Source organism: Coregonus clupeaformis, chromosome 34 (assembly GCF_020615455.1).
Source record: "Coregonus clupeaformis isolate EN_2021a chromosome 34, ASM2061545v1, whole genome shotgun sequence".
Lineage (NCBI taxonomy): Eukaryota > Metazoa > Chordata > Actinopteri > Salmoniformes > Salmonidae > Coregonus > Coregonus clupeaformis.
In genome coordinates, this window is record NC_059225.1 from 40,624,446 (window position 1) to 40,639,209 (window position 14,764).

Genomic DNA, 14,764 nt, shown 5'->3' on the forward strand with positions numbered 1-14,764 from the left:
GTTTGCCTTGAATTCTAAATAAATCACCAACAGTGTCACCAGCAAAGCACCATCACACTTCCTCCTCCATGCTTCACGGTGGGAACCAAACATGCGGAGATCATCCATTAATCTACTCTGTGTCTCACAAAGATGCGGCGGTTGGAAACGAAATTCTAAAATTTGGCCTCATCAGACCAAAGGACAGATTTCCAACGGACTAATGTCCAATGCTTGTGTTTCTTGGCCCAAGCAAGTCTCTTCTTCTTGTTGGTGTCCTTTAGTAGTGGTTTCTTTGCAGCAATTCGACCATGAAGGCCTGATTCACACAGTCTCCTCTGAACAGTTTATGTTGAGATGTGTCTGTTACTTGAACTCTATGAAGCATTTATTTGGGCTGCAATTTCTGAGGCTGGTAACTCTAATGAACTTATCCTCTACAGCAGAGGTAACTCTGGGTCTTCATTTCCTGTGGCGGTCCTCATGAGAGCCAGCTTCATCATAGCGCTTGATGGTTTTTGCGACTGCACTTGAAGAAACTTTAAAAGTTCTTGACTTTTTCCGGACTGACTGACCTTCATATCTTAAAGTAATGATGGCTGCCGTTTGTCTTTGCTTATTTTATTTGTTCTTGCCATAATATGGACTTGGTCTTTTACCAAATAGGGCTATCTTCTGTATACCACCCCTACCTTGTCACAACACAAGTGATTGGCTAAAACACATTAAGGAAAGAAATTCCACAAATTAAGTTTTAACAAGGCATACCTGTTAATTGAAATGCATTCCTGTTGACTACCTCATGAAGCTGGTTGAGAGAATGCCAAGAGTGTGCAAAGCTGTCATCAAGGCAAAGGGGTGGCTACTTTGAAGAATATAAAATGTATTTTGATTTGTTTAACACTTTTTTGGTTACTACATGATTCTATATGTGTTATTTCATAGTTTTGTTGTCTTCACTATTGTTCTACAATGTAGAAAATAGTAAAAATAAAGAAAAACCCTTGAATGAGTAGGTGTGTCCAAACTTTTGACTTGTACTGTACATTTATCTCTTTATACGAGGTCACCAGCTCACTGCCCTTCTTAATTGCTGGGATTATGTTAAGTGTTCTGCTTTTTCAGTTGCCTTGCTAGCAACTTGCCTGTTTTCTCACATCCCTCATAGGTTCTGAGCCTAAACAGGGCACTCTCTCCCTTTTTATTATACATTTTGTGCAGCTGAAATTTTAGGTTGCAGACGGTTTGAAATGTGTTGTCAGTTGAAGACATTTCCTTTTCCAAAACACATATATCAGTTTCTAATCTTTTCACTGCTTCCGCCCCTTCCCTCTTCTTTTTGGATGCATGGGCTATGATTTTTCCTCTGATAAATGCTTTAGAAGCTTCCCATACAGTGGAGAAGTCTATTCTGGAGTGTTTTATGTTATTCTCTATCATTAGGATTAACAAATCTCTAGATGTCTCTAAGACCCATATCCTGTGAATTTACTTTTATCAATCACTTGGTTAAAATCTCCTGCCAGGATGATATGCCCCTCCATATTTCCTAGTATAACATTAACCTCATGAAAGAAAATCTGGTTCCTTCTTATTTGGAGCATATACTGTATGTTGAATAACTCTACCTTAATCACATTTATAAGAGCCTCAATGCAGATAAGCCGGCTGACCCCATCAGTGTTGCGTTAACATTACAACATATATTTTTTGCTTATCAGAATAATCCCCCCATATCATTTGGAATTAAATGAGCTATGATAAACTTCTCCAACCCAACCTTCTTTAAATGTCAGTGCCTCTGTATCTGTTAGATTCAACACCTTGTATGAATACAATATCTGCCTGTTTTGATTTTAAATATGTCAATCTTTTTCCTGTTCACTTGGTTCCCACAACCATTATGATTCCAATAAATAATGTTTACATAACCATTAGCCATGTTTTCTCTGAACAATTATAGCCTGTGAGCTGAAGTTTCCCATATGGTAATACATGTGTTACCTACAGTTTCACAATGTAAGCTGCTTCTGTACAATAAAACAGTTTGTATCAAAGTAGAAAAACAAACACAAAACAAAGCAAATGTGACGTTGCTTCTCAATGAGCTAACCATCAATTGTCACGTTCGTTGAGTACAGGATTGGACCAAGGTGCAGCGTGGAATGCATACATGTTTATTAACGAAGTTAACACACGACAAAACAACAAAAGCAACGTAACGTAAAGCTCACAATGGCTACACACAAACAAGCCAAACAAGAGTCAAGATCCCACAACTAAGGTAGGCAAAATGGCTGCCTAAGTATGATCCCCAATCAGAGACAACGATCGACAGCTGCCTCTGATTGGGATCCACACCCGGCCAACATAGATCTAAACATACTAGATATACACATTACATAGATACTCACACCCTGACCAAACCAAATAGCGAACTCTTTGTCAGGGAGTGACAGTACCCCCCCCCCCACAGGTGCGGACTCCGGCCGCAGAACCTAACTTAACAGGGGAGGGTCCGGGTGGGCATCTAGCCTCGGTGGCGGCTCCGGGCGTTACGTCCTCTCCCTTTCTGCCTCCCCGTTGCACCCCTGGTCCGGTCTGGACCTCGGCGCGATGCTTCCCCTCTCTGTCCTCCCATGATGCACCAAGCCCTGTCTGGACCCTGGTGTGGGAGGCCCCGACCCTGGAGAGGGGCTGACATCTGGGCCTGGACCGGCAATCCGGACTGGGAACACGCACCACTGGTTTGGTGCGGGGAGCAGGTACAGGGCGTACCGGGCTGGCAACACGCACCACTGGTTTGGTGCGGGGAGCAGGTACGGGCCGTACTGGGCTGGCGACATGCACCACTGGCTTGGTGCGGGGAGAAGGTACGGGGCATACCGGGCTGGCGACACGCACCACTGGTTTGGTGCGGGGAGCAGGTACGGGCCGTACCGGACTGGATACACGCACCACTGGTTTGGTGCGGGGAACAGGCACGGGCTGTACCGGTCTGAGAAGGATATACTGGACCGTGGAGGCGCACTGGAGGTCTGGAGTGTATAGCTGGCACAACCCGTCCTGGCTGGATGCCCACTTTCGCACGGCACATTCGGGGCGCTGGCACAGGACGCACTGGGCTGTGAAGGCGCACTGGCGACACAGTGTGTATCTCTGCATAACTTGGTTCCACAATGAACACACGCTCCCTCTGTTGCCTGGCCAGCTCCTCTCTCCGTGCATCCACTAATTCCTTCTCCCTTTGGGCCTCCTTCAGCACCTCCTTCTGAAGTGAGAGCTCCTGCTCCCTCTTCTCTATCAGCCTCCGTAATATGATGACCTCTTCTCTCAAACTGCTGATCCGCAGGTCTTGGAGGACCTCTACAATAGCGGCCTCCTCCTCTACAGTCAGCCCTTTCACGGCCTCCTGCTGCTTCGTCGACCACCCTGTGTGCCCCCCCCAAACATTTTCTTGGGTTGCCTCTCGGGTCTCCTTCGTCATTTCGCATTTTGGAGTCGCCGTCTTTTCTCCCTCGCTGCCTCTGTTTGCTCCCAAGGAAGGTGATCCATACCATCCTGGATCTCTTCCCACGTCCATGATCCTTTTCCTTCCAGTATCTCCTCCCATGTCCAGGCTTCTTGCTTTTCCTGGCCACGCTGCTTGGTCCGTTGGTGGTGGGATCTTCTGTCATGTTCGTTGAGTACAGATTTGGACCAAGGTGCAGCGTGGAATGCATACATGTTTATTAACGAAGTTAACACATGACAAAACAACAAAAGCAACGTAACGTGAAGCTCACAATGGCTACACACAAACAAGCCAAACAAGAGTCAAGATTCCACAACTAAGGTAGGCAAAATGGCTGCCCCAATCAGAGACAACGATCGACAGCTGCCTCTGATTGGAAACCACACCCGGCCAACATAGATCTAAACATACTAGATCTACACATTACATAGATACTCACACCCTGACCAAACCAACTAGCGAACTCTATGTCAGGGCGTGACATCAATACAGAACTGTCTTACATGCTACAGAAAATAACCTGTAGTCTCATCTCAAAATCCCTTATGGTCTGTGAGGTGCTTAAAAGCTAACCTAGGCTAAATTAGCAAAACACTCCCTAGAGTCCTGCACCCACATACAGTACCTTCGCTTGTATTTGTAATCGGCATACCATCCAACTTGTATTTTACATTGTCCCGTCTCCTTTATCTTCTGGACTTCCTGATGGGCCTCCCCCAGATGGTGATGGAAAGCAACAACACATCCGCCGCGGAGACCCTCAACACGGGGGCCCCTCAGGGGTGTGTGTTTAGTCCCCTCCTGTACTCCCTGTTCACCCATGACTGCGTGGCTGTGTACAACTCAAACACCATCATTAAGTTTGCTGATGACACGACGGTGGTTGGCCTGATCACCGACGACGATGAGACACCCTATAGGGAGGAGATCAGTGATCTGGCAGTGTTGTGCTAGGACAACAACCTCTCCCTCAACGTCAGCAAGACAAAGGAGCTGATCATGGACTACAGGAAATGGAGGGCCGAGCATGCCCCCATCCACATTGACGGGGCTGTAGTGGAGCGGGTCGAGAGCTTCAAGTTCCTGTGTGTGTGGACAATTATCATGGTCCACACACACACCAGCACAGTCATGGAGGCCAAAAAGATTTGCCATGGGCCCTCAGATCCTCAAAAAGATCTACAGCTGCACCATGAGAGCATCTTGACTAAGTCTGAGGGGGGTTTTAACCTTCCAGACCTGGAATTGTATCAACTCTCCACCAAAGGCTTTTACTTGTGACATATTGTTAAATATGCTAAAGAGGAACAATGGGTACGTATTGTATCAGTGGAGGCTGCTGAGGGGAGGACAGCTCATAATAATGGCTGGAGCGGAGCAAATGAAATGGAATCAAACATATGGAAACCATGTATTTGATACCATTCCACCTATTCCGCTCCAGCCATTACCACGGACATCCCAATTAAGGTGCCACCAACCTCCTGTGGTACATATTGAAAATGTGCATGCACATCCCCAGAATCTTTTCACTTGTCAATTTTCAAAGCTGATAACATTAACAACTTTATAGTTAAGAGCACTATAACAATATATAAGACAATTCTACAGATTCTACAAGAACCAATATCACCACCTAAAAATACACCCCTATGGAACAATCCTCAGATAGCTTTTCAGAATTCACTGATAAATTGGCCCACATGGAAAACTAAATAACTTGGTAATAGGAAATACAATTATTTTCATGACAGAATTAAAATGCCATTTTGAACTGACTAATGTAGGCATTTTCAAATTCTTTAGTTTTATAGTGAACAAAAATATAAACACAACATGTAAAGTGTTTCATTAGCTGAAATAAAAGATCCCAGAAATGTTCCATGTGCACATTTCCTCTAAAATGTTGTGCACAAATGTGTTATTGAGTATTTCTCCTTTGCCATGATAATCCATCCACCTGACAGGTGTGGCATATCAAGAAGCTGATTAAACAGCATGATCATTACACAGGTGCACCTTATGCTGGGGACAATAAAAGGCCACTATAATGTAAAATGATCTACCATAAGCCGCCTCCAACGTCATTTTATAGAATCTGGCAGTACCCACAAAACACCAGTCTCAACGTCAACAGTGAAGAGGCGACTCCGGGATGCTGACCTTCTAGGCAGAGTTGCAAAGAAAAAGCCATATCTCAGACTGGCCAATAAAAAGAAAAGATTAAGATGGGAAAAAGAACACAGACACTGGACTTTTTCTTTGCAACTCTGCCTAGGTCAGCATCCCGGAGTCGCCTCTTCACTGTTGACGTTGAGACTGGTGTTTTGCGGGTACTATTTAATGAAGCTGCCAGTTGAGGACCTGTGAGGCGTCTGTTTCTCAAACTAAATACTCTAATATATTTGTCCTCTTGCTCAGTTGTGCACCGCGGCCTCCCACTCCTCTTTCTATTCTGGTTAGAGCCAGTTTGCGCTGTTCTGTGAAAGGAGTAGTACACAGCGTTGTACGAGATCTTCAGTTTCTTGGCAATTTCTCGCCTTCATGTCTCAGAACAAGAATAGACTGACGAGTTTCAGAAGAAAGTTATTTGTTTCTGGCCATTTTGATCCTGTAATCGAACCCACAATTGCTGATGATACAGATACTCAACTAGTCTCAAGAAGGTCAGTTTTATTGCTTATTTAATCAGCACAACAGTTTTCAGCTGTGCTAACATAATTGCAAAAGGGTTTTCTAATGATCAATTAACCTTTTAAAATTATAAACTTGGATTAGCAAAGACAATGTGCCATTGGAACACAGGACTGATGGTTGCTGATAATGGGCCTCTGTACACCTATGTAGATATTCAATAAAAAATCAGCCATTTCCAGCTACAATAGTCATTTACAACATTAACAATGTCGACACTGTATTTCCGATCAATATTATGTTATTTTAATGGACAAAAAAATTGCTTTTCTTTCGAAAACAAGGATATTTCTAAGTGACCCCAAACTTTTGAATGGTAGTGTAGATGTGGTGGGACCATGTGGGTCTGGGCAGGTGTGATGTCAATGATGTTTGTTTGCATCTGTCTGTTGTCTTTTGTCTGTATATGTTTATATTGTAAAAAAATTAAATAAAAAAAAGAGCATCTTGACTGGCTTCATCACCGCTTGGTAGGGCAACTGCTTGGCATCCGACCATAAGGAGCTACGAGGTAGTGCGTACGGCCCAGTAAATCACTGGAGCCGAGCTCCCTGCCATCCAGGACCTCTATACCAGGTGATGTCAGCGAAAGGCCCTAAAAATGGTCAAAGACTCCAGCTACCCAAGTCATAGATTGTTCTCTCTGCTGCTGCACCATGTCTGGAACCAACTGGACCCTGAAAAGCTTCTACTCCGAGCCATAAGACTGCTGAATAGTTCGTCCGGGTAGCTATTGGTTAACTATTTAACCATTGACCCTTTAACCCTATTGACTATTTTGACTCTTCACATATGCTGCTGCTACTGTTTATCTATCCTGTTGCTTGGTTACTTTATCCCTACCTACTGTATATGTACATACACTATATATACAAAAGTATGTGGACACCCCTTCAAATTAGTGGATTCGGCTATTTAAGCCACACTCGTTGCTGACAGGTGCATAAAATTGAGCACACAGCCATGCAATCTCCATAGACAAACATTGGCAGTAGAATGACCTGTACTGAAGAGCTCAGTGACTTTCAACTGGCACCATCATAGGATGCCACCTTTCCAACAAGTCAGTTTGTATAATTTCTGCCCTGCTAGAGATGATCCGGTCAACTGTAAGTGCTGCTATCGTGAAGTGGAAACGTCTAGGATCAACAATGGCTCAGCTGCAAAGTGGTAGGCCACACAAGCGCACAGAACGGCACTGCCGAGTGCTGAAGCGCGTAAAAATTGTCTGTCCTTGGTTGCAACGGGAGCTTCATGAAATGGGTTTCCATGGCCGAGCAGCCGCACACAAGCCTAAGATCACCGTGTGCAAATCCAAGCGTTGTCTGGTGGTGTAAATATCGCCGCCATTTGACTCTGGAGCATTGGAAACGCGTTCTCTGGATTGATGAATCACGCTTCACCATCTGGCAGTCCGACGAACAAATCTGAGGTTGGCAGATGCCAGGAGAACGCTACCTGCCCCAATGCATAGTGCCAACTGTAAAGTTTGGTGGAGGAGGAATAATGGTCTGGGGCTGTTTTTCATGGTTCGGGCTAGGCCCCTTAGTTCCAGTGAAGGGAAATCTTAACGCTGCAGCATACATTCAATCAAATGTACAGTGGGGAAAAAAAGTATTTAGTCAGCCACCAATTGTGCAAGTTCTCCCACTTAAAAAGATGAGAGAGGCCTGTAATTTTCATCATAGGTACACGTCAACTATGACAGACAAAATGAGAAAAGACAATCCAGAAAATCACATTGTAGGATTTTTAATGAATTTATTTGCAAATTATGGTGGAAAATAAGTATTTGGTCAATAACAAAAATGTATCAATACTTTGTTATATACCCTTTGTTGGCAATGACACAGGTCAAACGTTTTCTGTAAGTCTTCACAAGGTTTTCACACACTGTTGCTGGTATTTTGGCCCATTCCTCCATGCAGATCTCCTCTAGAGCAGTGATGTTTTGGGGTTGTCGCTGGGCAACACAGACTTTCAACTCCCTCCAAAGATTTTATATGGGGTTGAGATCTGGAGACTGGCTAGGCCACTCCAGGACCTTGAAATGCTTCTTACGAAGCCACTCCTTCGTTGCCCGGGCGGTGTGTTTGGGATCATTGTCATGCTGAAAGACCCAGCCACGTTTCATCGTCAATGCCCTTGCTGATGGAAGGAGGTTTTCACTCAAAATCTCACGATACATGGCCCCATTAATTCTTTCCTTTACACGGATCAGTCGTCCTGGTCCCTTTGCAGAAAAAACAGCCCCAAAGCATGATGTTTCCACCCCCATGCTTCACAGTAGGTATGGTGTTCTTTGGATGCAACTCAGCATTCTTTGTCCTCCAAACACGACGAGTTGAGTTTTTACCAAAAAGTTCTATTTTGGTTTCATCTGACCATATGACATTCTCCCAATCCTCTTCTGGATCATCCAAATGCACTCTAGCAAACTTCAGACGGGCCGGACATGTACTGGCTTAAGCAGGGGGACACGTCTGGCACTGCAGGATTTGAGTCCCTGGCGGCGAAATGTGTTACTGATGGTAAGCTTTGTTACTTTGGTCCCAGCTCTCTGCAGGTCATTCACTAGGTCCCCCCGTGTGGTTCTGGGATTTTTGCTCACCGTTCTTGTGATCATTTTGACCCCACGGGGTGAGATCTTGCGTGGAGCCCCAGATCGAGGGATATTATCAGTGGTCTTGTATGTCTTCCATTTCCTAATAATTGCTCCCACAGTTGATTTCTTCAAACCAAGCTGCTTACCTATTGCAGATTCAGTCTTCCCAGCCTGGTGCAGGTCTACAATTTTGTTTCTGGTGTCCTTTGACAGCTCTTTGGTCTTGGCCATAGTGGAGTTTGGAGTGTGACTGTTTGAGGTTGTGGACAGGTGTCTTTTATACTGATAACAAGTTCAAACAGGTGCCATTAATACAGGTAACGAGTGGAGGACAGAAGAGCCTCTTAAAGAAGAAGTTACAGGTCTGTGAGAGCCAGAAATATTGCTTGTTTGTAGGTGACCAAATACTTATTTTCCACCATAATTTGCAAATAAATTCATTAAAAAATCCTACAGTGTGATTTTCTGGATTTTTTTTCCTCAATTTGTCTGTCATAGTTGACGTGTACCTATGATGAAAATTACAGGCCTCTCTAATCTTTTTAAGTGGGAGAACCTGCACAATTGGTGGCTGACTAAATTTTTTTTCCCCACTGTATTTATAAAGCCCTTTTTACATCAGCAGATGTCACAAAGTGCTATACAGAAACCCAGCCTAAAACCCCAAACAGCATGCAATGCAGATGTAAAAGCACGGTGGCAAGGCAGAAACCTTGGAAGAAACCTAGAGAGGAACCAGGCTCTGAGGGGTGGCCATTCTCCTTCTGGCTGTGCCAGTTGGAGATTATAACATGGCCATTAAGGCCTGATTTTTCTCCAAGATGTTCAAACGTTCATAGATGACCTGCAGGGTCACATAATAATCACAGTGGTTGTAGAGTTGCAACAGGTCAGTACATCAGGAGTAAATGTCACTTGGCTTTTCATAGCCGGTCATTTAGAGGTTGAAATAGCAGGTCTGGGACAAGGTAGCACGTCCGGTGAACAGGTCAGGGTTCCATAGCCGCAGGCAGAAGAGTGGAAACTGGAGCAGCAGCACGACCAGGTGGACTAGGGACAGCAAGGAGTCATCAGACCAGGTAGTCCTGAGGCATGGTCCTAGAATTAGAGGAAGCATACTTAAATTCACACAGGACACCGGATAAGACAGGAGAATAACAGCATATATAACAGACTGACCCTAGCCCCCCGGCACATAGACTATTGCAGCATAGATACTGGAGGCTGAGACGGGGGGGACACTGTGGACCCGTCCGACGATACCCCCGGACACGGGGATTCTGGAAGCACAGAATCGTCCAACTTTGTGGCAACAGTTTGGGGAAGGCCCTTTCCTGTTTCAGCATGACAATGCCCCTGTGCACAAAGTGAGGTCCATACAAAAATCGTTTGTCGAGACCTCAACCCCATCGAACACCTTTGGGATGAATTGGAACGCCGACTGCGAGCCAGGCCTAATCGCCCAACATCAGTGCCCGACCTCACTAATGCTCTTGTGGCTGAATGGAAGCAAGTACCCGCAGCAATGTTCCAACATCTAGTGGAAAGCCTTCCCAGAAGAATGAAGGCTGTTATTGCAGCAAAGAGGGGACCAACTCCATATTAATGCCCAAGATTTTGGAATGAGATGTTCGACGAGCAGGTATCCACATACTTTTGGTCATGTAGTGTATCTACCTCAATTACCTCGTACCCCTGAACATGGACACGGTACTGGTACCCTGTGTATGTAGCCAAGTTATCGTTACTCATTGTGTATTTAATCCTTGTGTTGTTAGTTTTCTATTGTTTCAATTTTTTCACTGCATTGTTGGGAAGGGCCCATAAGTAAGGATTTCACCGTTAGTCTACACCTGTTTTTTACACAGCATGTGACAAATAAAATGTTATTTTCTGCTAAACAAACTGCTCTTCCATGAATCTCTCTGCCTCCACGCTGTCCTTAAAAGTCATTTTCTGTCCCTTCCAGGTAAAAAGCAGTGTCGCTGGGTATGCCAGTGTGTGTCTGACATTTGTTTTCTGCAGTTGCTTTGTTTGTCACTGAATACTTCTTCCTCTTCATTGCGAGTTCCCTGGACAGGTCCAGAAAGATAGACAGCCGACGGCTCTCCCACTGTATGCCACCCTTTTCTTTTGCCGCTTGAAGTACCTTATCCCGGACTGTAGATCGTAGGAAACGAATGAAAACTGCACTCGGGGTCAGTTCTCGTCAGGCATGGTTAGTGTGCGATGGGTCCATTCAATTTCGTATTCGTGGCTGTCATCAAGCAATGATTTTCTGCACACATAAGATTAATCCACCGCCAGCCTCACTTCCATCTTTCAGATTAACCAATTTTACCATATTTCTCCTACTTCTGTTCTCAAGGTCTTTGACATGAGTCCACAACATTTCCAGCTTTTCCTCGTTTCTCATTGTCCTTCTCAAGATGAGTGATGACATCCTCCGCTGTAGAAATCTGATCTTCTGCCTTAACCATCCTCTCGTGCATTATGTCCACTTTGTCCTTCAGTTCGTTAGTTGTTGCTTTTATCGTGGAAACATCTGATTCAACACCCAACAAAGTTGTATTCATCCTTCCCATTTGCTCAAATACATCCTTCAGATTTCTTTGGGCTCGTTATTCATTTCATTTCTCTGTTGGGGGATTTGGAAGAGGTTGTTGTTTGATTGCTAGCCATGGTGTCCTTCTGTGAGTACCACATGTTGGGCTTGAAGACATTTTTGGCGTGTGACATTGCAGTTACAGTGGCTTGCGATAGTATTCACCCCCCTTGTCATTTTTCCTTTTTTGTTGCCTTACAACCTGGAATTAAAATGGTTTTTTGGGGGTTTGTATAATTTGATTTACACAACATGCCTACCACTTTGAAGATGCAAAATAATATGAAATGGGCCTAGTACTAGGTTAGATTCTGGTGGGAAGATCTGAGTAAAAAAAATATTGCATTGACGCTACTAGTGTGCATCTTTTCCTTTTCTTTTAAAAATATCTAAGCTAATGCCTGGGCTTTAGCTCAGGGGGCTATCACAGTTTTATCACAATCGGACACAATATAGCATATAGGCCAATGCTGTTTTTTTCTTCTGTACTGCTGATATAAAAAGGTCTTCATATAATTTGATTGGGACGATTCCACAACAGGACAACCCGAACATATTTTGGGTGTATCAGATTGTTCTGTTAATTCTCAAATAGAAACTTAATTGAGAAGAACAATGTTTTTTTTTTTTATTACCCAAAATTTATTTTGAGAATTTATAAAAAATTGTCAGAGATGGTGTGTGATACAAATGTAAAAAGCATGTAAAAAGAATGTCAAATATGCTTCCTCCCAATAGGAATAAGTTCCTCCCAAGATTATATGTGAGAATTGCCAGAACAATCAGAAATACCCGAAATATTTTCAGGCTGGCCTGGCGTGGATTGATTACTATGACCCATATTTTCTCCTCTGCTCTTGTCTGTGTGTCTATAGGCCCTGGGGGGGAGATGACCAAAGAGGTTGTCCCGGTGTCAGAGTCTTCAGAGGGGGACTCTGTCCTGGGCTGTCACAGCACACTGTCCCACGTTGGTATAGAGCGCCCCATCATCCACCAGGTGGCCTCTACCCCTATGCCCACTGACTGTGGTAAGGACACATAACATCAGATTACATTTGAATCGAAGTGTATTGAAAGGTTAATGTAGCCCTTAACACTCACAATATATACGGGTTGAAAATGGCAGATTTGGACATTGATGAGCATCTAAATTAGAACGCAGTGGCTGGACAGTAACATGCTAAGGGGTCTCTGCTCTAAGCGTGAGCACCAAGCGCAACAAAAAGAGGCCCCCATCCTGCTAATTGGGCTACCTTTGCAAATGTTTTGTTGTTGTGAGTGAGATGCTGTAAATCAAGAGGACTCGATGTGTTCTGAAAGATGAGACATTGAGGATTATAATAAATTCTACATTGATGTCATACAAGTAAACCACTCCAATGTGCACTTCACTATGATCACTATGTTTGATGTACAGTTACAAGATGACATGAGCTGTGTTCGAATACTCATACTAACCGCACTAACCGTACTATTTGTGATGTAAATTGAGTATGTAGTATGCTTATTGGTCATAGTATGGATATAGTTAGTATGCCAAAAGGTCCCGGATGTCATACTACATTCGCCAAAATACAAAGTATGCAAGCAGTGGACACTATTTCCGTATTTTTAGGGCCCATAATGCAATTCTTCAGAAAATGGGCGTGGCTTCACAACGTTTTCAGATTTGAGGAAAATGGCTGAAAATAGTCCCAACTAGAGCGGATAGAAATTCATTGCTTTAACTAATAATGACAAATGTTAAGAAAATGTTCAGCAATGTAATAAAGTAATGACTTTTCAAATAAGTTACCTTACACGTTATGTTGGCTGACAATTTGTTAGCAACGCTATCCTTACAAACCGCATAGCATATCATTACAGCAGTATGTACCGGTATGTTAGCTAGCTACCTAACATTAGTTGGCTACTAATACATCGAACTTGCCAGTATATTTACTATATGCTATCTAACTAACTACCCAACATTTATTGACTTGATTATTCCCGTCATTCATAGTTTACCTAAGTGGTATAGTCGTTGTGCGTTCTCAATGGACATTCGGGTTCGTTCGTAAATTTGCTCTGGCTATCTACTCCGATTTCAGAGCACTCTCGTCTGACGTGCACCTGTGCCAGAGCGCAGAATAACTAATGAATTTACGAACGCTCAACATCAGTTGAATATGGCCGGTGTCAGTAAACGTCTGCAATAAAGCATAATTATATTGTTGCCAGCAGCACAGTTACGGTCACCAACACTCTGGATAACATGAAAACAGTCTAACCAGCTCTGCTAGGGTGAGTAAAATGGTAAAATGAGTGAGGTGTTCTCTCATTTGTGTCTGGAAGTAGCTAGAAAGTTAGCCAGTTAGCTTGGGTGCTTGACTGCCGTTGTGAGGTCAGAACGCTTAAATCAACCCTTTTCCTTGGCCAGAGCGTCCAGTGTGCGCTCTGAACGCTCTGAGAGCGAAATGCTCTGAATTTACGAACACACCCAAAGTTGTAAAATGTCTAGCTAGTCATTTGTTATGCTAACAAGCTAGCAAGAGGTTGCATAGCAACAGCATCAACTTCCGGTAGACAGGCGAAGCGCTAGTATGTTCAACTGAAAGGATACCGTTCGTTTACAGTATACTAAAATGAACTAATAGTATGTAGTATATACTCATTAAGTATGTAGTATACAGTATGTTAGTATGGGTATTCGAACACAGCTATGGTGTCATACCCTGGGTTGCTCTGAACAGAATGAGCCTGTTTTATTGTATTGTAAAGAAAATTTGACGCGGTACACACACCTGAATGCATTCATGACTCCATTCTATCAAAATTACTATCGGTTTCTCTGAAGTGCCTTGTGAAAGCCTAACACTGTAAGTTCGTATTCTATAACTTAGCTAGTCATGTTGGCAATAGAATAGGCATTCAAATTATTTAAAAAAATAAGTATTTAACCTTTATTTCCACAGGGAATCCCATTGAGACCAAGGCCTCTTTTGCAAGGGAGCCCTGCATATACACAATTTATCAAATTTACACACATTTACAATGACATCATAATAAAAAACATATAGGGATTTAAGAAAAACAATCACATTCCTCAGCATAGAGGTCCTTTATCAACAATTTGAACTGCCGCGGAGGCACCAGAACATCAAGTTTTGCAGGGAACACTGTAGATAATTCCATACATGGGATGCAAAGAAACTGAAAGCAGATTTACCCAACTCATTGGAGATCGAAGGCCAACTGTTGGGGCAATAGCATACACAATAGTGTCATCTGCATACAGGTGTATAAAAAAAATGCAGATATACCAATATTATTTATATAGAGAGTAAAAAGTACAGGACCTAAAATCAAAGAAACCTGACATAACACC

The 14,764-nt window shown here is 43.4% G+C and overlaps 1 protein-coding gene across 2 annotated transcripts in view; it reads left to right on the top strand.

Moving 5' to 3' along the window:
• LOC121539661 (CAP-Gly domain-containing linker protein 4) overlaps window positions 1-14,764 on the top strand; it is a 124,406-nt gene that overhangs the window by 18,431 nt on the left and 91,211 nt on the right. For both annotated transcript variants that reach the window (XM_041848329.2, XM_041848330.2), the window contains exon 2: window positions 12,273-12,425. In XM_041848329.2, the coding sequence (XP_041704263.2) occupies window positions 12,273-12,425 (153 nt within the window). The remainder of the gene's footprint in view (window positions 1-12,272; window positions 12,426-14,764) is intronic.